The 24,563-nt window shown below is 42.6% G+C and overlaps 1 protein-coding gene across 2 annotated transcripts in view; it reads left to right on the top strand.

Annotated features, from left to right (window-relative positions):
- LOC126168498 (ankyrin-1-like) overlaps positions 1–23,688 on the top strand; it is an 81,512-nt gene extending 57,824 nt beyond the window's left edge. For both annotated transcript variants that reach the window (XM_049920561.1, XM_049920562.1), the window contains one exon: positions 21,477–23,688. In XM_049920561.1, the coding sequence (XP_049776518.1) occupies positions 21,477–23,265 (1,789 nt within the window). In that variant the 3' untranslated portion in view covers positions 23,266–23,688. The remainder of the gene's footprint in view (positions 1–21,476) is intronic.
- Positions 23,689–24,563: the final 875 nt, after the last annotated feature.

The following is a 24,563-nucleotide window of genomic DNA, read 5'->3' as shown; positions in this document are numbered from 1 at the left end:
CCTACGGCCTTTGACATATTTTTGCTATTTGCAAACGCTTGGGCGTGCACGGTTTTTTGTTGTAAATTGCACATTTCCTTTGTCACTAAAGTTTTATTTTTTTCCCTCTCGTTTATATTTTATTGCTGCAGTATCATTCTCCAGTAGCAGGATACAATAACATTCTTTGCTAGAGAATCAATTCTGCAGCCAAAATTTAAAAAAATTAACTGAAAGCTAAAACAATGAAAAATTCCCGGAATTCCGAAAAATTCCCGGGTTTTTCCCGGTTTTCTCCCGGGTGAAAAAATTCCCGGGTTTTTCCCGGATTTCCCGGTTGTCCCGGGTCGTATACACCCTGTTTAACTACTGATAGGTTTGCATCCTCATTTACTCTAACATTCTTCATACAGTAATTCAAAATGAGTGTCACAGTACCTCTATTTGTGGTGCAGCACATTATGGTCTCTTTTTATCTCGTCAGTTGCCTCAAGATACCATTCCTGAATTATGCATAAGTGGTAGCCATGTAACATATACAGACAAGCTGAAGATGCTTCTAGTTATTTAATAGCAGATAAACTATTGGATTCTGGCCCTTGTTCTGACAAGTAGTTACTACTTCTGAGTTTGACTAACACAAGAGAGATATCACAAATGTATAGGAATATAAATCATAGTAAAAGAAAAACATATTTAGCAACCCAGTGCACTGTAAATTAATTTTGTTTGTATGAATGAATGTACCAAACATACCACTGTGTTTTCAAAATTTGCAGTGATCTTCAAGTGGTTGTTTCATGGAGTATTGGTGTGATTCTTCTGGTATTAAAATATGTCTGTTTCTTTTCACCAAGACATTGACTTTGTTACCTTTTAACCACTTATTTACTTCTCAGAATAACTGATAAATCCATATGATGATCTCATTTTCTGTGTATCTTTCATCTGTTTGTGGATTGCAGGCACATCAGCGAATCTCTGTGTCCTTTTGTAGATATTCATGTTACCAACATTCAATAGTAGAATCACGCCCTGGACAATTTCCCTATCCCATTCTACAGGATGGTTAGAAACAGTCGAAAAGCTTGTAAGGGCATTGTAAGGTAGCTTGTGCTGAGAAATAATTGTTAAGAAAAAATTGACATGTTGTGCTTTTTTAGAGTTAATTAGTATTGAAGTTAGTCAATCAGGCCATTGTGCACCCAAATTCAAGTGCCCTGTCAGAATTAATGTCAGTTTTTCTCATGATAGCACATGAGAATGCTCATGTAGCTTGGGTTCAATTCTGACTACCGCCCCAGGGCCAGTTCTTGTATCACTCTGTTTCTGGTTTTAGGAAACTGCATGAAGAGCACATTTGGTGACACTGTCTCTTGTGGGCTGCTTGAATTTACACTCAGAATGGTCTGATTGGGTAACTTAAGTGGTAATTTACTTGGCAAAGGTGCAGTATATTGAAATTTTTTCTTCAGTTACTTGTCAGTAAAGCATATCCTGCAACACCCCTAGTACCTTTTAAGATTTTCCTGGTCATCCTGTGTAAACAAGAACTGTTTTATTTATTTATTTATTTATTTAAATTCTTTCACCCAATACATGAACATTTTACAAAACAGAATTACGACGTTAACATTTGTAGAGTGGCATTTACAATGTACTATCAAGATTATTTTGACACAAATCACCTCTGGAAGCCGATAACTTACTATTGGTAACAACTACCCCTGGTTCTGCCTGGCGGATGGAGGAGTTACTTCGCTATGCTTTGCTGTAAACTAGGATGACAAAATTATTTTCAGAGAAAACAGCCAGCCAAGCTCCAATGGATCCCCTCCCCCCATCCATCAAAGTACCCAGATTTTTTGGGTTTACATTGTAAGATCTTTATTGCAGATTTTCAGTACCTCCCACTCACGTGAGAGTTCTGATCCCTATGTTTTGTCATTCGCATTTATTTTTAAGTGTATATCTGTTGTATTTTTATATTATGTTGATTGTGTTCCTGAAAAAGTTTTGTTTTTGTGTGTTGTTTTCACAGACAGCCATCATTGCACTTCACTGCAGAGGTTAAATACTCACCACATATGTTTCTTCTGTTGTTGCTACAAACAATTTTCTGCATTCTTTGGTTTAAAGATTGCACTTGTAACAATACTACTTCCTTGCTGGAGTTTTTAGCTTCTACAGTTTGACTGGTGTGTTGAGGTTCATGCACAACACTTTCCATACAGTGAAGAAGAGCTTTCTGAAAGTCTAGTTCTAGCCTTATTTTTGTATGTGGTTGAACCATATCGTTAGTGAGATCATCAAGAAAGATTTGAAGCTAACATAACCACTCCATGTATTGAGAACTATTGATTTCCCTGAAACTTTTCCCTCTCACTAATTAGTAAAATCTGGGCAGCTAGGCAGCTATCATCCGAAACTGTGTATCACATTGCATCTGAGATATTAAGCAACAGAAAACATGTTCTTAATTTTGTCAGTATGGGGTAATGCTGCACCCGGCATCTGTGGTATTTTTTGTAAAGTCACACATGCCTCCCCCTCTCCTTCCCCCGGGTTGTTCTAAATGGCAATCATTTCGGGGATCTCAGTGTTTGGTGTTTACAGCCCTTGTGAACCTGCATTTACTGAGCTGAGAAATGGCCTCTGTAAAGCAGTCCACAGGCTGATAGCATCAGGAATTGTGCTGCAGCCGCTGCTCCATGCCCCCCCCCTCCCCCCCCCCAAAAGAACTACATATTTTAGAAACGATTTTGCAGAAACTTCAATTAAAAAGTTTGATAATATCACATGTTAGTCTTACTCACTACATGACTGTCAACTAGCACCATTTTCATTGTTGGACATAATTATTATAATGATTCAAATTTAACTAACCCATTCGTCAAACCTGATCTGAAAAATGTAGTCACCAGCTACTACACTTCTGGTGCACTTTAGGTTGTATATTGTTGCATAGGATATGTAGCTAACATACAGAAGTAACTTCTGAAGCAGAAAGCAGTGACATAACTATTCCCAGTCTAAACTAAATACATTTTAAATAGTAGAGGCATGACGCCCTGCACTGTAGTTGTGGTGTAGACATACACATCATGTGGCATATTTGTCTGTATGACAAGCATTCCGGTTTGTTGCCTGCAGTGTGAAAGCTTTATTCACAAAACAACGCATGGTAATGGCTACTGGCAACAAAGTATTATCGGCAGTTTAAAGTTTAATAGTATTCAGAACGTGTGCTGTCTTATCTTAAAGGGTGAAATAACATTACAAGATAAGAACATGTAGGGTCATTTCTTCCTTCTATTGATTTCACTCACAAAGGATTAGTTCAGCTTTCAGATAAGTGATTGAATAGAAAGTTTAGATGATGTAATGTAAATGGCTGTCTTCAGAGGCTATTGATCCACATTAATTCGGCTTCTGTTTACAATTTTTCTAACAAAATTCCAAGTTGAAGTAAAATAATCGCAGGTGGTTCTGAAGTTAATGTAAAACCATTTCTCACCCTGAGAATGTGTTCCCCACTTCGATACCACAGAGAAAGTGCCCCAGTAACCACAGCATACCTGAAATTTCTGTGACGTCTGCCCAGGCTGATGTGTTTGTCCGCCAGGCGGTTTTCCTGTTCTACTGCACCGTTCTATGCAATGATGCTGACCATTAGCTGCAATCTGTTTACTGCCGCACCGCCTCAGAATCGCACTAGGTAAAGTGCTTGTGCTGACAGCCTCATGATGTATACGGAGAAATGTATTGAATAATTGAAGTGTGTTCCTATTCTGGCTCTCATGTCACACTGTAACTACACTGATGGAAAGAAAGTCGCAGCACCAAGGAGGAGTTGTGCGACATAAATGGAAGTTGCTAGGTGTGTTTCTACGTGTGAAACGAAGTCTACTCAGATTTTGCGCCAATATGAGGATGCAAATCAGGTTTTCTAAAATATGCGCCATAACAGCCGTGAGCATTAGTTACCTTTGAGAATGGACATGGTGAGTTGAGAATGGACATGGTGAGTTGATGTTGGTCAAGAATGCCTTTAAGGCAACATGATCTCATAAACACTTCACTGAGTTCGAATGAGGTAGCTCAGTAGAACTACGAGCAGCTGGATGTTTCTGCTACAATATTGCAGAAAGCTTTGACAGTAATGCAGCCACTGTATGTGATTGCTGGCAGCAGTGATCACGAGAATCAAATACCCGGCATTATATTGTATTATGCTTTTGGAGGATCACTTTTAGGTTGACACTGTGGAAAAGCCCTTTTCCACAGTGTCAACCTAAAAGTGATAAGGTGTGTCTTAAGAGTGAAACCATCGCCATCAATCAGCACCTGAGGATAAGGCGTATTCTGTCCAAGAAGGTTTTCATGAGCTGGAATATTCATAGAGTTTTCTTCAAGTCTCTAACCTATGTTAGATATCTCAAAAATCCACTGATCATTATTTCTTCCATAATCGGCTATTAACACCCAAGCTCCAAAACAGCGTTGTGTGGTTTGTCCACCTGAGACATTTGTGAATGACACATAAAGCAGAAACATTGATCGACACTGTTCTGAGATGAATAATGTATTTACTGTGGATAAAGGTGTAGAAGGTTTGTTTGAGAAAGTACCCCTTTTCTACATCTACAAAGCTTTAGAAGGGCGTACAGGTCAACGTAAATCTATCGAGTGGCTGTGTAGTAGTACACTCGTCATAGTCAATGAAAACTAGCAAGTTAAGCAAGTTGTTAACTGCCAAACTACTAGAAGAATATGTTCGCAAGCCTATTACCCACAAACCTGCTATTCAATTTACTGCTTCAGTCATGAGTGTCAGTTGCTCCAATCCAGTTCATAGAAAAAAAAAGTCCTGTATTCACAGAAGAGAGGAAAATTCTGGAGACTAATATCGCCCCACACATGTCGTACTCTGGTGTAAAGATGACATCTAAGGTCACACAGCCACCCACCGTTATGAAGTTCGCCTCAGCATTGAAGAAGCGTGCGCAGAAGACCAGTTTTGGCACCCAGATTCGGATAGCTACAAAGAGCACGAGAACCTACACCTGTATACGTAACTGAAAGCCTGCAGCGCTAGTCCCGCAACCGAGCGTTCCTACCGCTAAAATATTGGTGGCAGCAGAACCTAATTTTGGGAACAATAACAGATCCCCAAGACAGGAGAAGAGCATCAGCATAATGTTTCTGTTAAAACAGCCTTATAAATATCCTCAAAATACAGGTTATGGACCAAAAACGACAAGCCTAAATAATTGTGTCATAAGCTATCGGACCATGCGACCTTGGTCCTCTCTGACGAATCGCATGATGTCACCACCACCAATGCTATGGAACTTCAGCAGCAGGGAGACCGGGTTTTCCCACCCCTCTCCTCTCCATGCCTCTGACAGAGCAATTACCCTATGTGTAAAATGGCAGGCAGTTTTTTAAGAAAAGTTGTTTTCATCTACTACTATGATGATGCTGTGGCAATAAGGGTAATTTAGAAATCCAAGATGGACCATTGTCATGCTGGTGGAATAAGATCACTTTTGATAAATATAGAATTCAAAATAGCTGACCTGGAATACTGATGCAGCTCAGTGGTGTCAGAATCCAGGATGCTAGGACAAAGAGTAGTGAGCAGTATGCTGATCAACTTAACATGTTTTTCCTCCAGCTGTTATTGACACTGATGCCAACACTTGCCATTAAGCAACATGTTTTTGAAATTCAAAAATCATAACCCATTTTTACCCGTAGTTTAAACAACTGCCTTTTTGACACCACAGTTCAAACAGGTTGTTTTTGGGTCTTACATCAAAATGTTTGGTTGTAGCTACCATGCTGTATAGTAGGAATAGTTGAGTGTTGGACACCACACTGAGGGGAAAGGATCTTCTGCAGTCTCGGGATGTGCTGCCACTGCCGTCTTATGAATAATTGCCAGTACTCCATAAGAGCAATGGAATCAGATGAGGGACAGATTTCCACACAGTTTACATGCAAATAGCTAAAGCTATCGCAGATTGTTTCAAAGATCTGCTTCTACCCACCAGCTTTGGTGGTTTCTTGTAACCACAGTAGACAAATGACAGCATTATGATAGTTCTACATGTATGTTTTATACTCGAAAGCAGCCATTCCAGTCTTCGTAATAACCATATTTTTGACAGTATTGCGGGGAACAACATTTTGGATTGAGAAAATGTGTTTCTCTGGCTTTAATAACATGATATGTAGAATACTTGAGCAGTCTGAGGTAGTAGTCCTCTTAACGAAGCTGTTGCAATAGTCCGGGCCATCGATCCATTAGAAGATTTATCGTTTAAAAGCAGGTCAGTTCCACTTTGTAGCAAGAGTGTGTGTTTTTGTGTAAATAATGCGCTGCAGTAATTGATGCTGACAGGGATTCGCTGGCTGTTGGATGGCAGCAGTCCTGACTCGTAGCACACCGGATGTGATAAGGTAGGCACTGTAAAGATTCATGTTCTTGACTATCGCTGAGAACCTGACGTTACAGTATGTGAGTATCTGTGATGCACTGTAAACTGTGTAGAATATCGAAACACAAACTTATTATTTGCTAATCGAAGTTGTGAAAATGAACATAGGCAAAATGTATGCAGTTATTATTCTCTAGCCATTTTAGAGGAATGCAAAATTTTTTTTATTACTTAATTTGAATGTTTTACCATCAGTTGCAGTATTGTAATTGAGGGAATCGATGTTTTTCTCCGTAATCTACCAATTACCAGCTGAGCTGTAACTTCTTCACATCTGTATAACCCATATTGTTGCACTGTAGTTGAACAGTTCAGTAGAGACCTAAAGGGAAAGCAGTTATAATGTAATTATCATCGTCAGCTTTCATTGTACACTCATCATCCATATTTTCACTTTTTTCCCATATACGTCGTATGTTTAATCGCAATTTTCATGTTTTCAATATTACATGTGTAAATCAGGGCCGGCCACGGTGTGCCAAACTTCACGTGTGCTCAGTCTGCTCGGCGAGGCTCTGCCTGTTTCGGTCCTTATCAGAAGTATCTGTTACAGCATGACATTTCGTTTAGTACTCCAGTGTGGCATCTTTCGATTGGGTATATTCTTTGGCAGATTCGTGGTGTTAGCACTGTTTACCCTTTGCTATTTGTTCGGGTATGGACATTCCAGGGCCAGTGGATGCTCACACAAAAAAGTGAGTGTAGCGATCTATCATCACAAGCCTTTTAAAAAGAATGAGAACGATAGAAGCGAGTGATCAGAATTCTCATTATATATTAAGCAGTCGCATAAACGACGGGTGGTGTATGAATTTGCAGTTAACTGACATTACTCTAGCATGCAGGAAGAATTTAAAGATTCGGTTGACGATATTAACACTGATCGACAGATGGGATTCGTTGTTCTGTACATCAAGGAGCACTTTGCGCTAAATTTTCAGGCAAAGAGACCATAAAGAAACTGGTGGTACGTATAGTAAAAGTTTTGAAGTCGCACATATTAGTCCACTGTCACTTACAACAGTTGTCAATGTAACTCAATGAAGAGCATGAGGACAAATATTTCTGCTAAGTAGATTGGTTAGGTCAAGGGGAATGCCTGGAACGATTATGTGGTGTCACCGCCAGACACCACACTTGCTAGGTGGTAGCCTTTAAATTGGCCGCGGTCCGTTAGTATACGTCGGACCCGCGTGTCGCCACTGTCAGTGATTGCAGACCTAGCGCCGCGACACGGCAGGTCTAGAGAGACTTCCTAGCACTCGCCCCAGTTGTACAGCCGACTTTACTAGCGATGGTTCACTGACAAATTACGCTCTCAATTGCCGAGACGATAGTTAGCATAGCCTTCAGCTACGTCATTTGCTACGACCTAGCAAGGCGCCATTACCAGTCACTATTGATGCTGTAAAACATACCTCACGCCAGCCTGCGTGAGTTTAAACGCGTGCCTTTCGGCTTCCACATAGTGGGTTGGCTGTCTTGCCAATCCACAACAATTATCATTTTAAAACTCGATATTTATGAAGGAAAGAGTGTATTAACAAAAATTAGAACATCCGGAATAGATTGCGGGCCTCGTATTTTAAGTGGACTTAATGCACACTACCCACAGTAAGACACTGCAAAGTTAGATACAACTTCTTTCTGACTTGATGGGGATGAATTGAAAAAGAAAATTGGGCCACAGAAATGGTACAGTCTGACAATAACAGTCTAGTTTCCCTAAACGTTTTCAGGACACTGCCAATCGCACATCTGCAATCGAGACCGTTCGCTGTTCAAGTTGAAAGTGCTCCTGTGCACATGCAAACGTAACCGATTAATTCGCAATGTAATTCACATTTCAAAGACAAATCTTTTTACATTAAAACTAAAGGACGTGTACATCGCTTTCTGTAGGTACAGTTTCCATGTCTCCATAACGTGGTTGCAAAAGTGCATCACCATTACAGTCGACATATTTGTGTGGAGACCTATGATGATGATGATGATGATGATGATGATGATGATGATGATGTAGTCCCACGCTTGACAGAGCATAGGGAACGGGATGTGGCAGCAAATGAAAACTCGGAAGTTTAGATACGCACGAAATGGCGTTTTGGTGTCATTGTTGAAAAATAAGAAATAAAAGAACTCATTAACAGTTAGCGAACAGACGGCTTCGAGAAATACGTTTCATTCTACACAGTTCCCTGTTTTTTCCTTACTATCGAGATTTTTTCGTGGTTACTAAACAAGACAGTGAATGACAACAATGATTTCTTTGTTGGGTTGGTGCTCCTTCAGCATTATTAGAATCATACACGCGTTTTGTTTTGTGATTGCGAAAGCATAATTATATAAAAATCAAAGAAAAGCGTGCGAAGGGCAGTTCAGCAGCCACCGAAGCTTGTATTTGTTGACTAGTGACGTTAGCTGGTCAGATGTAATAAGTAAGCATAACTTTTTAGCAAAACTCGGCCCTTAGAAATGTCAGTATAAATAATCGTTTGTGTTAGTAAACATTAGGTCCCAATATGCTATCGTATCCAGAATGAGATTTTCACTCTGCAGCGGAGTGTGCGCTGATATAAAACGCGGAGTGTGCGCTGATATAAAACTTCCTGGCAGATTAAAACCGTGTGCCGGACCGAGACTCGAACTCGGGTCCTTTGTCTTTTGCGGGCAAGTGCTCTACCAACTGAGCTAAGTTCGAGTCTCGGTCCGGCACACAGTTTTAATCTGCCAGGAAGGTACATGCTATCGTATGATTGTCATTATTTTCATAAAATGCCTATTTTTTATCAGTTAGCTGCGTTTGTAACGACTCATATTCGGTTGTCAACATATTTAGTTGTGGGTCTAATCTATGGGAATGGCAGACGAATAATGATCTAAGATTGCCACTCTCATTTCAGAACGTAGAAAATTTGTTTCCCTATTACATGCACGGACTAGGCGCGCTGTTGATACGTCTAATAAGCACAGTTACAGTGGTGTAATGTTGCAACACTAAAAAATAATTAATGTAGAGTAATGAAATTTCGGCAATCATTTTTATAGTTAACATATTGAAGTGATTAACATTTCAAAATCACGCGTTAATGTAAGCGTGAGATAACTCATTGCAAATGTGAAATGCTGGTATGTTAATAACCGGTGAGACCGACAAAATGTTGAATCCAAGCATACAAACGTGAATACAATTTGCTGTACAGGTGCTGGATGTCAGATTGTGGGATGACGTTCCATGCCTGTTGCACATTGTCGGTAAGCACAGGGACTGTTAATGCTGTTTGTGGATGAGGCTGGAGTTGCCCGAGGATGTCCCATAAATGCTTGATTGGAGACACAGGGTGTCTACGACCCGGGACAACCGGGAGATCCGGGAAAAACCCGAGAATTTTTTCATCCGGGAGAAAACCGGGAAAAACCCGGGAATTTTTTAGAATTCCGGGAATCCAATATTGTTTTAGTTTTCAGTTAAATTTTTGTGATTTTGACTGGTAAGAATCAATACTCCAACAAAGGATATTACTGTATCCCGCTTCTGCAGAATAACACTGCAGCAACAAAACATGAACGAGGGGAAAAATGAACGAAAATAAAACTTAAGTCTCAAAGGAAATGCGCGATATACAACAGCAAAACATAGTGCTCATACAAGCGTCTGCCAACAGCAAAGTATGTCAAATTCTTCAGGAAGACTATGCATTGCTTCCTAACAACAAATTGTCTCCGATGAGCGTGACGTTACAGCTGTTTACATTAGATTCGTTTGAGCAGTTGCGGGCGGGTTCTTGTGCATGCGCAGTTGAGTCGCGTATGAGTAAAGGTCGGGACACACACGTCCGGGCCGTGTCAGGGCCGAGCGTCGGACGAGCGACGGCCGTGCTCCGGTCCGTTCCTGCAGGGGCCACACATGGCCGGGGCACGTCCGTGTCTTTGTTGTTCCTTGTAGTGTGACGCGGACGCGGTGATCTGTGTTTCTGTGTGAAAGCTGTAGAACATGTTCACTAATTTTCGTAATAGTGAATTAAGACTTATAGCACTTGCTTTAGACGAAGAGGAAAAAGAACCAAGGCAAAAAAGAAGAAGAAAATTATGGATCCACAGTGCCTGGAAAACAAGACCAGTACAGGGAGAGTTTCGAACATTATTTTCTCATGTCATAGATGATGAGACTAAGTTTTATGAATATTATAGGATGACGCAGTACAGCTTCTGTGAACTTTTAAAGAAACTAGAACCAAGACTGAGAAAATAGGACACTTTCTGGAGAGTATCAGTTTCACCCAAAGAACGACTGGCTGTTTTTTTTAAGGTAGGTTAAAGAAAAGTACACAGAACACAAATAAATATGAAGTTTTAAGGACAGCATTTTTATTTTATTACTTTAGTAATTGAAAGATAAATACATAAGTTAGTAAATAATACAGTTAAATTTCTACTACCCTAAGAAGAACAAATGAAGACTATTCAGTGAATTAGTTTCTGAAGCTGATGAGGATGCAGGGGAACTTGGAGGATGATCGCTTTGGTTATTTATATACGAATTGTGGGAATCCCTTTGCGGATCCAAAAGCTGCTGTGTAGGTTCTGTTGAGTCGTTTTCCACAGGTGAAGGATATGGTGTTGAAACAGATTTTGCTGAGGAATTGGAGGATGATGGAGTGAATTGATGGATGAGTTGCTTCACCTCAAAGTCTTGTACAATTGAAAAAATCCTCTTTTAGCTTGATGACAAACTCTGTCTTTGTACTCGATATTCCTGTAGTTTTCACTTCCCTGATCGTAAAGAACAGGAAACTTATGAACTTCTTCTATTAGTCGTTCCACACCCATGTTTTGTACACAGAACACTCTTGCGCAGTTGCACAGCTCACAAGACAGTTCTACCGTCAGGCCGTGTCCGTCACGTGAAAAATTAAACACGGCGAATCCCGCCCGGCCCGGCCCGGCCCGGCCCCGGCCCGGCCCCGGCCCGGCCCCGGCCCGTGGACGTTCCCCGTGCACGGCCCGGTCAAGTGGGGCCCACTGCGCTACATTTGTTTTAGTGATGTATTTCGTTGTCCGGGTGACGGCCGATACTCGGACGTGTCTCGGCACGGCCACGGTCCGGACACACCGGACCTTAATACCTTCTCCCGCTTCTGGCTACGGATGTGTGGCTGGGCGCCACTACCTGATATTGCCCCGGTTCGGAAATGTCGTAGATCCGGGGCTGATGCACAGAGCAGTCTGAGCTGTAGTGGAGAGGTGGGTAGTTTCCACGTGACCCGTGTTTACGTTTAGTGATTTTGCTGTTTCCTCTTCATTTATTGCTCTCACATTAAATGAAAACGAAACGGATTTCTGCGGCCGGGAGCTATCAAATGAATTAAAATACGTTCGCATGTTTACGGAAGGCTAAAATTTCCCCACCTTTCTGACAGTCAAGCGTTAATCGCCTTGACAGAATAATTAAGTTATTTTTGTCTGTTTGCTAAAGAGATTTGAGTTTTAGTAATCTTTAGCGATGAGGCAGTCAATTTATTTGAAACGAAGTGTTTAATTTCACACTGTTGGTTAGTTTCAACTGTTCGCTGCATTTCAAATGCACGTTTTCCGTTTTCTAGCTCGCATGGCATTATGCCATAATAAAGAACCAAACATGAGACGATACAGTAGTGGTTGTCGAGAAAATTTACATCAAAAAAATTTACATCCGATACTGGACATACGAATGTGCACTTTAAGCCGAATTATGCATTTTATTATGGTTCACGAAATTCCGATACTCTTGAAGTATCCTCTGATGTCTTGTTTCTTTTGTGACATAGCGCAAAATCTTTTAATGTTTTACACGTACGAACATTTGAGCTTCCTCCGTCATCGTAGCTGCGCAAGAACTGGGGCGCCTGTTATCTGGCGCTCTCTGACAACTGCTGAAACGAAGCAGTTTCTAACCCTTCACGGGAAAATATTGCAAAAGGTGATTTGAAAAGCGTTACTTTTTGAAAGTAAATTTCCTTTTACACAAGATGAATTATGTGAGAGAATGTACGATGAATTTCTTAAATCACAGAGCGTCAATTAAAAATCAACTCTTTGAGGACGACCATCTAGAAGAATTTCGAGCCCAGAAGATCAGAAATTTACGTCGTTATTAAAAATTTTACTGGCACATTTGTGTGATACAACTCAAAGTGTAACATGCGCAAAAAAGATCAACATTATATGTGGGAGCTTAGCTTCTCTTGCAGCTTATTAATCTTCGAGACCACGATTATATGTGAAAGCTTTGTTTTTCTTGTAGCAACACTATGTATATTAATTTAAACCATTAACTTTTTCCTATTTGTATTTTCGCACTGCTTATGAGTGATCTTGCTATTGGCTGACTACATCACGTGTCCTATGCTGTCTTCAGCTGGCGAGATCACGTGACATGAGCTATGACTGGCGTACCAAAGCGCGTCGCAATCTCGATTTCAATGCTTTGGAAAGTAACATGCGGTGTTTGGTGGAATTCGAAGTTATACCTTCATAACACGAAACTATGCAGCGTACATGTTGCTGCACATCAGAGATCTTTCCGAAACGTGTTTTTCCCCCCTTAGTTTCGTTTTCTAAAGTGCCGGGATATTCTACGTCGCCATATAAAACCATAAACATTCAAAGTACTGATAAATTTTACAGTGCCAAGGAAAAGTATACTATCACTTAACACGGGAAAAGTGTATTTTCAACCGGGAAATCCGGGAAAAATCCAGGAATTTTTTTTCCTTGTCCATGTATACACCCTGAGACAGATCTGGTGATCGAGCAGACCAAAGCAGCAACATTTGGACCGTGTGTAAGAGAATGTTGGCTTACGACAGCAGTATATGGGCAAGCGTTATCCTGTTGGAAAACATCCCCTGGAATGCTGTTCATGATGGCAGCAGAACAGGTCGAATCACGAGACTGACGTACAGATTTTCAATTAGGATGCGTGGGATAACCACGAAAGCTGTGACCTCCCCGGGTATTGCCTGCACTGAGTTTGACCCCTCACGCATGGTCGAGTGGGAGATCATTCCAAAGTCCGGCAGGCAGCGAAAAACTTTCGTGGGCCCGATCGTAGGGCCTCCCCGGTTCGTTTGACGAACATGTTTCGGGCGTTATCTGTGGCTGACGATGTCTCTGATCCGGATGCAGTCGGCCACCCCGTTCCAGAGGAAGCTTCTCGGCCGGCAAGGTCTGCGCATTCACAGAGGGTGGGTTTCCTGGTAGTTGGGAGCTCCAACGTTAGGCGCGTAGTGGGGCCCCTTAGTAGCATGGCTGCGAAGGAGGGGAAGGAAGCCAGTGTGCACTCTGTGTGCATTCCGGGGGGAGTCATTCTGGATGTGGAAAGGGTGCTTCCGGATGCCGTGAAGAGTACAGGGTGCAGCCAACTGCAGGTGGTGGCTCATGTCGGTACCAATTACGTGTGTCGCTTTGAATCGGAGCAGATTCCGTCTGGTTTTGGGCGGCTAGCGGAAATGGTAAAGACTGCCAGTCTTGCTTCCGAGATTAAGGTGGAGCTCACCATCCGCAGCATTGTCGATAGAACCGACTGTGGTCCTTTGGTGCAGAGCCGAGTGGAGGGTCTGAATCAGAGGCTCAGGCGGTTCTGTGACCGTGTAGCCTGCTGATTCCTTGACTTGCGCCGTCGGGTGATGGGTTTCCGGGTTCCGCTTTATAGGTCAGGAGTCCACTACACACAGGAGGTTGCTACACGGGTAGCAGGGGCTGTGTTTTTAGGGACTTGGCGGTTTTTTAGGTTAGAGGGTCTCAGGGAACCACAGAAGGGGCGTCCGTCAGAAAGTGGGCAGGTAAAAGACAGTAAGGTAGTTGTAGAAACGATTGGTATTGTAGCTGTAAATTGTCGTAGCTGTATTGGGAAAGAACCAGAGCTCCAAGCCCTAATAGAAAGCACTGGAGCTCAAATAGTTGTAGGTACAGAGAGCTGGCTAAAGCCGGAAATAAGTTCAGACGAAAAATTTTTAAACAATCTAACATAGTTCAGAAAGGATAGATTAAGTACAGTTGGAGGTGGAGTATTTATTGCTTTCAGAGGCAGTGTGCCTTGTAGCGAAATTGAAGTAGATGGTTCATGTGAAATAGTGTGGGTGGAGTTTACCTGACAATCGGACTAAACTATTAATTGGATCGTTTTACACACACCCCGACTCAGAAGACATAGTTGCTGGACAGTTCGAAGAAAACTTGAGTCTCATTTCAAATAGGTACCCCGCTCATACTATTATAGTCGGTGGTGACTTCAATCTACCCTCGATGTGCTGGAAAAATTACACGTTTAAAGCCGTCGGCAGGCATAAAATATCATCGGAAATTGTACTGAATGCTTTCTCAGAAAATTATTTTGAGCAATTAGTTCATGAGCCCACTCGAACCGTAAATGGTTACGAAAGCATACTTGACCTTTTAGCAAGAAATAATCCTGGACAAATACTGAGTGTTGTGACGAATACAGGGATTAGCGACCACAAGGCAGTTGCTGCTAGGCTGAACACCGTAACACCGACAACCATCAAAAATAAATGCAAGTATATCTGTTTAAGTAGCTGATAAAAATGCTCTTAACGCCTTTTTAAGAGACAGTCTTCACTCTTCCAGTCTGATCCTGTAAGTGTAGAAAAGTTGTTGAATGTTTTCAAAGAGATAGTATCAACAGAAATCGAGAGATACATACCGCATAAATTAATAAGTGATGGTACTGATCCCCCCATGGTACACAAAACGGGTCAGATCGTTGCTCCAGAAGCAACGAAAACAGCATACCAAATTTAAAAAGAACGCAAAATCCCCAAGATAGGCAAAGTTTTACAGAAGTTAGAAATATGGCGTGTACTTCAATGCGAGATGCTTTTAATAATTTCCACAACGAAATTCTGTCTCGAAATGTGGCAGAAAACCCAAGGAGATTCTGGTCACACATAAAGCACACCAGTGACAAGACACAATCAATACCTTGACTGAGCGATAACAACGGTGAAGTCACTGATGACAGTGCCTCTAAAGAATAGTTATTAAACACGAGTTTTCCGAAACTCGTTTACCAAAGAAAGCGAAGTAAATATTCCTGAATCGCAATCAAGGACAACTGCCAAGATGAGAAACACAGAAGTAGATATCCTCGATGTAACACAGCAGCTTAAATCACTTAATAAAGGCAAGGCCTCCGGTTCAGATTGTATACCAGTCAGGTTACTCTCAGAATATGCTGATAAAATAGCTCCATATTTAGCAATTATATACAACCACTTGCTCACAGAAATATCCGCACCCAAAGACTGGAAAACTGCTAAAGTCACACCAATACCCAAAAAGGGAAGTAGGAGTAATCTGCTGAATTACAGGCCTATCACTAACGCCGATTTGCAGTAGGGTTTTAGAACATATACTGTATTCGAACATTATGAAGTACCTCGAAGAAAACGATTTATTGACAAATAGCACGGATTCAGAAAATACCGTTCTTGTGAAACACAACTAGCTCTTCATATTCATGAAGTAATAAGTGCTATCGACAGCGGATGTCAAATGATTCCATATTTTTAGATTTCCAAAAGGCTTTCGACACCGTTCCTCACAAGCGTCTTCTAATCAAACTGCGTACCTACGGAGTATCACCTCAGTTGTGCGACTGGATTCGTTATTTCCTGTCAGAAAGGTCACAGTTCGTAGTAATAGACGGACTGTCATCGAGTAAAACAGAAGTAATGTCCGGCGTTCCCCAAGGAAGTGTTACAGGCACTCTATTGTTCCTGATCTATATTGACGACATAGGAGACAATCTGAGTAGCCGTCTTAGATTGTTTGCAGATGATGCTGTCATTTACCGTCTTGTAAAGTTATCAGATGATCAAATCGACTTGCAAAAGTAATTAGATAAGTGCGAAAAGTGGCAATTGACCCTGAATAAGGAAAAGTGTGAAGTTATTCGCATGAGTACTAAAAGAAATCAGCTAAATTTCGATTACACGATGAGTCACACAAATCTGAGGGCGGTATATTCAAGTAAATACTTAGGGATTACAATTACAAATAACCTAAATTGGAACAATCACATAGGTAATATTGTGGGTAGAGCAAACCAAAGACTAAGATTCATTGGCAGAACACTTAGAAGGTGCAACAGGTCTACCATAGAGACTGCTTACACTACGCTTGTCCGCCCATTCTGGAGTACAGTGGACTGCACGCTACAGAGCGTCTGGCTCGAAGCTGCCCTTGAAGTGACCGATTTCTAACAGTTCATTGTGTCATTGTGGTGCCAACGACTGCTCAAATTACTGCTGCAGATGCCGTACGATGCACCGGAACCATGAGCCAAGCACCAACGTCTTCCCTCTTGGGCGAAATGCAGGAAGATCTGCAGCGGATAGGCACTTGGTGCAGGGAGTGGCAACTGACCCTCAACATAGACAAATGTAATGTATTGCGAATATATAGAAAGAAGGATCCTTTATTGTATGGTTATATGATAGCGGAACAAACACTGGTAGCAGTTACTTCTGTAAAATATCTGGGAGTATGCGTGCGGAACGATTTGAAGTGGAACGGTCATATAAAATTAATTGTTGGTAAGGCGGGTGCCAGGTTGAGATTCATTGGGAGAGTCCTTAGAAAATGTAGTCCATCAACAAAGGAGGTGGCTTACAAAACACTCGTTCGACCTATACTTGAGTATTGCTCATCAGTGTGGGATTCGTACCAGATCGGGTTGACGGTGGAGATAGAGAAGATCCAAAGAAGAGGGGCGCGTTTCGTCGCAGGGTTATTTGGTAACCGTGATAGCGTTACGGAGATGTTTAACAAACTCAAGTGGCAGACTCTGCAAGAGAGGCGCTCTGCATCGCGGTGTAGGTTGCTCGCCAGGTTTCGAGAGGGTGCGTTTCTGGATGAGGTATCGAATATATTGCTTCCCCCTACTCATACCTCCCGCCGAGATCACGAATGTAAAATTAGAGAGATTCGAGCGCGTACGGAGGCTTTCAGACAGTCGTTCTTCCCGCGAACCATACGCGACTGGAACAGAAAAGGCAGGTAATGACCGTGGCACGTAAAGTGCCCTCCGCCACACACCGTTGGGTGGCGTGCGGAGTATAAATGTAGATGGGCATGCCCCATGGCCGTCTGGAGCCCGGTCGCCTTGGGACCGTACGTTCTCGTGAACTCCGCAGCCAGCAGTCATGTATAGTGGTTACATACCTGCCAAGTCTCTCCGCAGTATCGGAGAAGGATCATCCAGCTTCTCGTAGCCCTATTACACGACCTTGTTCAAATTCAGTGAGGTGTTGATAATGGCGTGTTCGTCGCTGTAAGGGTGTTCTTGACTGACATCTACTCACCACGTTCATCTCCTACGTAACTAATGCTCATGTCCGTTACGGCGTGTATTTAAAGCAAACATGATGCGCATCCTCATCCTCATAGTGGCGCTACTAGTGCCGCGCTTCTGTGACTAGCGCGAAATTTTAGTTGGACACCACCTTTCAGAGAAATTTTCCATGATTTTCTTATCTTAAAACGTTTAAGAAAAACAGAAACTTTTAACACTGGTGGATCAATACGAACAGCACTTACTCGTTGGCGGGACTGACACGAGGGAGCCTGCTTTACTCTTTGCTACATGTCGCTAGAGCCCACAGTGCCCCCATTTTCGGACTGGCTGTGAGACAGTTTATCCCTCAGCTTCGCGAGGTGCTAGGGAAGCAACAACCGCAGCAGGTCGCTGTTGCTTTCATTTACAGCAGACATAGCAGTTAAAATCTTAGTTAAATTTTGAGATAATTATAAGCTGCGTGTGATGTGATTGACAACCGCATATGTCCACTGAGGAAGCATTTGTTTTACTTAAACGATTTACGATCAAGAAAATCATGAAAAATTGCTTTGGATCTTGGTACAAGTAAGAGGATGACAATATCCATACAATCAGCGTAAATCGGTAAAGAATTATGCTTAAAAGTTTTGACTAATACCCTAATTCTCTGACGTCGTTACTATAGGCCCTTTAGCGGCCCACCTGAAGCCCACATCCCCGATCTGGTGTGATCAAAGTGACAGAAGATGCCCATTATCTAATTCACCGAATTCCATATAATATAAGCACCTATTCCTCCTAATGTGTCAGAAATGTTCGACTAATATATAAAAACTGCGGCATTTCTAGCCTTGTTGCTGCCTCCTGTCTGAAACTACGATGCCAGGAATGCAGGAAAACCATGTGTCGGTCGTGAAGAACTTAGAATGCTGTGGGGAAAAATGGCTCAAATGGCTCTGAGCACTATGGGACTTAACAGCTGTGGTCATCAGTCCCCTAGAACTTAGAACTACCTAAACCTAACTAACCTAAGGACATCACACACATCCATGCCCGAGGCAGGATTCGAACCTGAGACCGTAGCAGTCGCGCGGTTCCGGGCTGCGCGCCTAGAACCGCGAGACCACCGCGGCCGGTGGGGAAAAATGAAACTGCAAAACAATTAGTTCCTCTGTTTACAAGTTCTACAACATGTCATACAACAAAGTGCAAATTATGAAGCATATTATCATGATCTGTTAAGCTCGTAGATTAGTGCTTTCTTTCTCCTCCCTGTTCAATGGTAGAAGAAAGTGGACGTGTTTGCTAAATCGCTTTTGCATAACATTTATCTTTTGTTGACTCCTAATGTCAGTCCAGTTTGTATCTCATCTTTCGTTTCCTGCACATTACAGTAGGGGCACATGTGAGTTGTCAGTCCGTGTCCTTGCCGGTTATGCAGTGTAAAGCTTTTCATTTCAGTATAAGGAACAGGTGAATGGTCTGACGAATCAGTCCCGAACTGTGTACTGATCGTTTGGTGTAATCTTCTTTGTAAAGACGATTCACCCGCAAGGGAACATCCTGTCCCGCTGTGGTAGAGGAAGATCGGAAAGTAAAGCAGAGTAATCTTATTACCAAAAAGATTAATAGGGAACATAAAAAATCGCAATGAACATTTTTTCCTATTTTTCTACGTGGTCACCAACATTCTCAATACATTTCTCGCATCGTGGCACCAGTTTCAATATGCACTGTTCGCAGTAGTCCATTTGGTTGGAGTGTAGCTATCAGTGGACCACTGATGTCGCATAGCATTGGCCAGCCAGGAATTTCTACATGGGACCAAACAGATGAAAGTCCGACGGTGCAAAGTTCGGACTGTATGGTGGATGTTGGAGCATCTCCCACGCAAATTTATTGATTTTCTCACGGACAGGAGGAGCAATCGAGGGGGGTGGGGGGGATTTTCATGAAGACCTTTGGCGCCGTCAGCATTAATGTTGTATTTGTCATGAAGGGCACGACGCAACTTAACCATACTATTAATGTAGGGTGCAACATTCATAGTGGACCATTGTTCAGCGAAGTCCACCAGTAACAAACCATGCTTATCCCAGAACATCTAACAGATTGAGTCACTTATACTGGGAACCGGCATGTTTCTACACCATAGAGGCCTGGTTGGTTTCGGGCATGGAATGGTACCCCCACGACTCACCACCAGTTAAGATTCCTTTCAGAAAGTCATGTCCTTCCGCGGCGTAACGCGTTTAAGTGATCCATGGTTGTCGTCATTCGCTGGCCTATGTAGTTGTCTGTCAGGTTCTTAGGCATCCAGCGAGCACTAATTTAACGAAACATCAACATATGAACAGTATTGTGCATCGCACCATAAGACGTTGAACTCAAAATTTCTGCCTCAGTGGTTCTGACATCCTCCGGAGTTACAGCTGTTTCCTGCCTCACGGTTCGCGGCGAATCACTAAGGTTGACACGACACTCTTGGTAGAATGCACCCCACCTAGAGACAGTGCTACGGTCCATGCAGTCGTCCCCATACACGCCACATATGCCCCTGTGAATTTCACTTGGTTTATGCCGTTTAGCCCACACATATGGAACTACACTTCACAGCTCTTTAGAAGTTGACGGCAGTAACATGAGCTGTATGTTTGTTTTGTAGTTCAGGCGTTTCTCACTAGAGCTGCACACGAATACAAAATATCCTCTTTAGCTCAAAATTCAACCTAGATCGTCGTGAAATTTCAGCATTCCTGCTGCAATTCCAGGAGAGAAAAAAAAATAGTTGTGCGCTACTTTCCGATCCTGCTCCGTAATTGTAAATGATTTCGATTCTCAGTGATGTAGGCTGCACAACTGTGATAGAAACTTACACATAATTGCTGCTTCTATCAGTTGTAAACAGGAGGACTCTCTACAAGACAGCTGCAGAACAAGAGAGAGCACATTGACTTCTTATTTATTATTTTTTGAATGACAGATGAATGTGACTCGTTAGTAAGAGATTTATTTTGCTCAAGTGAACGCCTAATCTACTAAAAAACATACGAATCGAAGTTACTAAACCTATGGCCCCACTTTTAACTACGAAACTAAGCTGTCTGCTTTGTCGTAGCTGGGGTGGGGGGGATGTGGTATGACAGCACTGCCTTGGTGTCCATTGGGGACTAAGTTTTTCCAAACAAGAGCTGGTGGTGCCTCTCTGCTGCTTTCACCTGTTTAGTCGATGTGTGAAGAAAGATCGAAGGGAAAAAAAATTCTTGCTTTTGCTTTCTAATAGTATTCCAGTTTCAAGCCATTCGGCCGCGCGGGATTAGTCGAGCAGTCTCAGGCGCTGCAGTCATGGACTGTGCGACTGGTCCCGGCGGAGGTTCGAATCCTCCCTCGGGAGGATAATTTAGGTTAAGTAGTGTGTAAACTTAGGGACTGCTGATGACCTTAGCAGTTAAGTCCCATAAGATTTCACACACATTTGAACATTTTTTTCAAGCCATTCGCAAATAGCTTTCTCAAAAGCAGATGAAAGCCCATCCGCCTTGTCACATCTCTTTCCTAATTTGAAAGGAGTGTGAAATGTGTTTCCTAAATTTCAGTTCTCCAGTTGTTCAACATGGTCTGATGAATTATTGTTTTGTTTTATGCTTCAGGTTCGCGCTGTCAGAGAACCCAGATTTGGTTCACACAAAGCTGGAGATGAGCCGCACCCTCCTTCACGTGGCAGCACAATCCGGATCGTCAGTGGCTGTGCGGTGCCTGCTAGACTACCCGGTCGATGTGAATGCCAGTGATGGTCGGGGTGTGACCCCCTTGCATGAAGCAGCTGCCCACTGCGATGCCCACGTGCTGATGCTGCTGCTCAAGGCGGGGGCCAACGCCCAGGCCAGGGATATTGACGGTAGAACCGCTCTTCACTATGCAGCCAGTGGCGGCTCAGCATCCGGTATCCGGATCCTCTTGGCGGAGGGCCTGACTCCAGACGTTGAGAGCGCCAACGGTTGCTCGCCACTGCACGAGGCTGCCTCTAGCTCTAACCACCACTGTGTCCAGCTGCTACTGAATGCTGGCGCTGACTTGCACATGACGACAAATGCGGGCTGGACAGCGCTGCACTGGGCTGCCAACAAAGGAACCGTCCGCTCTCTAAGGATGCTACTCGAAGCTGGTATCCAACCAGGAGTCAGAACACATCAGGATGAAACTCCGCTCCATCTAGCAGCAGAGCGCGGACACTCAGATATGGTGACACATCTGGTGAATTACGGAGCTGATGTAGAAGCTTTGGACAGCGATGGTAGGACACCAGCTAAACGAGCCTCAGACTACATTCAGAAGCAGCAGCAGGAGGAGGCTGCGGCTGCTGCATCCGTTAAAGCTGCTGCAGCTAAAAAGGTGGAAGAAACTAAGCAACACAGACGTCAGAGGGAAACTGGCCAGAATTTGGCCGCACCACCTGCTGAGGAAACCAACACTGAGCTGCTTTCTAATGTGCCTCACTCTGAAGATGTACAAGGAGATGATTCCCAGTTATATTATGATGAAGTGGAGGGCAGTGAATACAGTTTCCAATCTGAATCGGAAATAAGTGGGCAGATATACTCTGATAATGGCAGTGACTTCGAGGAGGAAAATTATTCATCAGAAACTGCTTCAGTAGGAGCCCCCGCTTATAATAAACCACCACCTTTGCTTTCTGTAGAAACAAACATTGGGCAGTATGGTAATCAAAACCGTGGGCGTTACCAGAGAGGAAAATATCGTGGAAGAGGGCGTGGCTATTTCAGAGGTCACAAATCAGGTTCGAGGGGTGGTGGACATTTACAGTCACAGGAAGGAAAACCTGAGCAAACTCGAGAATATAAGCCGTCCTCAGATAGAGCACAAAATGCTGGGTATGTACAGCAGGGGGAACATCGCCACCGTCAACGCCATCGTCCTCACCGTGCAAAGGAAGGGGAGGCCAAAAGGGAATATAATAACCAAAGTAGCTCCAGTGATACTAGGAGAAAGGAACACGTCACTTACCCAGTAGGTGAGGACACCAAAATGAAGCATCCTGTCAGCAAAGATAGACAAAAACACCCAAGTGGCGAGGGACATGTGCCCCAGAATATGGTTCAGAATACTTTAATTTACACAACAGGTGAGGACGCCAAAATGAAGCATCCTTTCAGCAAAGATAGACAGAAACACCCAAGTGACGAAAGATATGGGCCCCAGAATACGGTTCCAAATACTGGAACAAGAAACTTACAAAGGCGTGAGGCTCATGGTTCCACCGACCAGATAAATCGCCAGGGAAATAGAAGTGGCGGCACTTTCTTGGATGAATTAAGGTATTTGCAAGAAAAACTCGCTTCTGTCGACGCTGGAACTACCCAATCGCCGAAGCCTGTACCACCTCCAAAACCTAAACCACCTCCAAGGCCACAACTATAAATACTAGTAGCACAGTGGCCTTATTTGTTAAGTGTTACGACCTTCTTGTCAATCATTTTCTCATCGAAAAGCTGCAGAGTTTATCAGATTCTGTTTTTGGCTGTATGATGTGTAATGTTTTGCTGAGAATTTGAACAGGAAATAGTTTGTACTTAGTACAAACACTTAAGTTGTCAGGTTGTACATGTCAGGTAACCTTTTAATGCCACTCTCTTCACCTCCTGTTCAATTGCTCATACAGTATTGTTGAATATTGCTCTGTTTCCTACTACCCTGTTGCACAGATTAGGTGGACGATGCCATCAAGATCGCAACATTATTGCTTCAATGTGTGCCTTCAGTAAGAGTTTAAAGACTGTCGTTTTTTACTGTTGTAAATGTTAAATATATTTGTGTGATAATAAATTAAATTGTTTACCATTATCTTATTATTGCCTTAATAAAAGACTACCTGCTCTACCCGAACACTACAGCTTCAGTGCCAATAACCATTAACAATAAAGCTAATAACGTAAGCTAGAAAACAGACATTTGGAGAGCTTTATCTAACCAGTCTTTGGAATGAACACCACAGTAAACTTCCAATCATTCATTCACTTCATATTTCTTGTTTGGTCTGTTACAGTAATGTACATGTTTTCAAATCTATGTTTATCGATTTGTATGTACCTGTCATCTCTGGAAGTAGTGAACAATATCTTTTGCAAGGATTTATGTATGAATTCTTTCAGTGGATTCTATCTTGGGTTTGGCACTTCGTGCTTGTATTAATATGAGATTATTTCGTAATGTCCGATTTCGCTTCTTTTAGGAGTTGGTAACTTTTTTTTCAGATGCTTGCTACATTGTACTCATAGCTATGTCGTGTTGCAAATAAATTATTGGTGCAGATGTGTAAAATTAAAACATAATCCTTGGCTGATGCAAGAAGCCAAAGAAGCAGTTCAAGACAGACGGACAGAAGTTACACCAGAGATAACTGCTGATGTAGGAGCATGGCTGTCAAAATGTTAGGATGGTAACGCCATGTTTGTCACCAAGTAGAGGGGTGAGGAGTGTAAATACTATCGACACAACAAAAATGCAAATACAACACAGTCTAGGCAGCTCGATTATTTCACATGCAGACTTGCGGCCTATTTGAGCAGACCCCAGTGCAGTAGCAAAATCAATGTGCACTGAGCCATTGTACAGGGTGTTATAAAAAGGTACGGCCAAGCTTTCAGGAAACATTTCTCACACACAAATGAAGAAAAGATGCTATGTGGACATGTGTCTGGAAACGCTTAATTTCCATG

Source organism: Schistocerca cancellata, chromosome 1 (assembly GCF_023864275.1).
Source record: "Schistocerca cancellata isolate TAMUIC-IGC-003103 chromosome 1, iqSchCanc2.1, whole genome shotgun sequence".
Lineage (NCBI taxonomy): Eukaryota > Metazoa > Arthropoda > Insecta > Orthoptera > Acrididae > Schistocerca > Schistocerca cancellata.
Note: the sequence above shows the minus strand (reverse complement) of the source record. Positions and strands in the feature narration are given on the sequence as shown.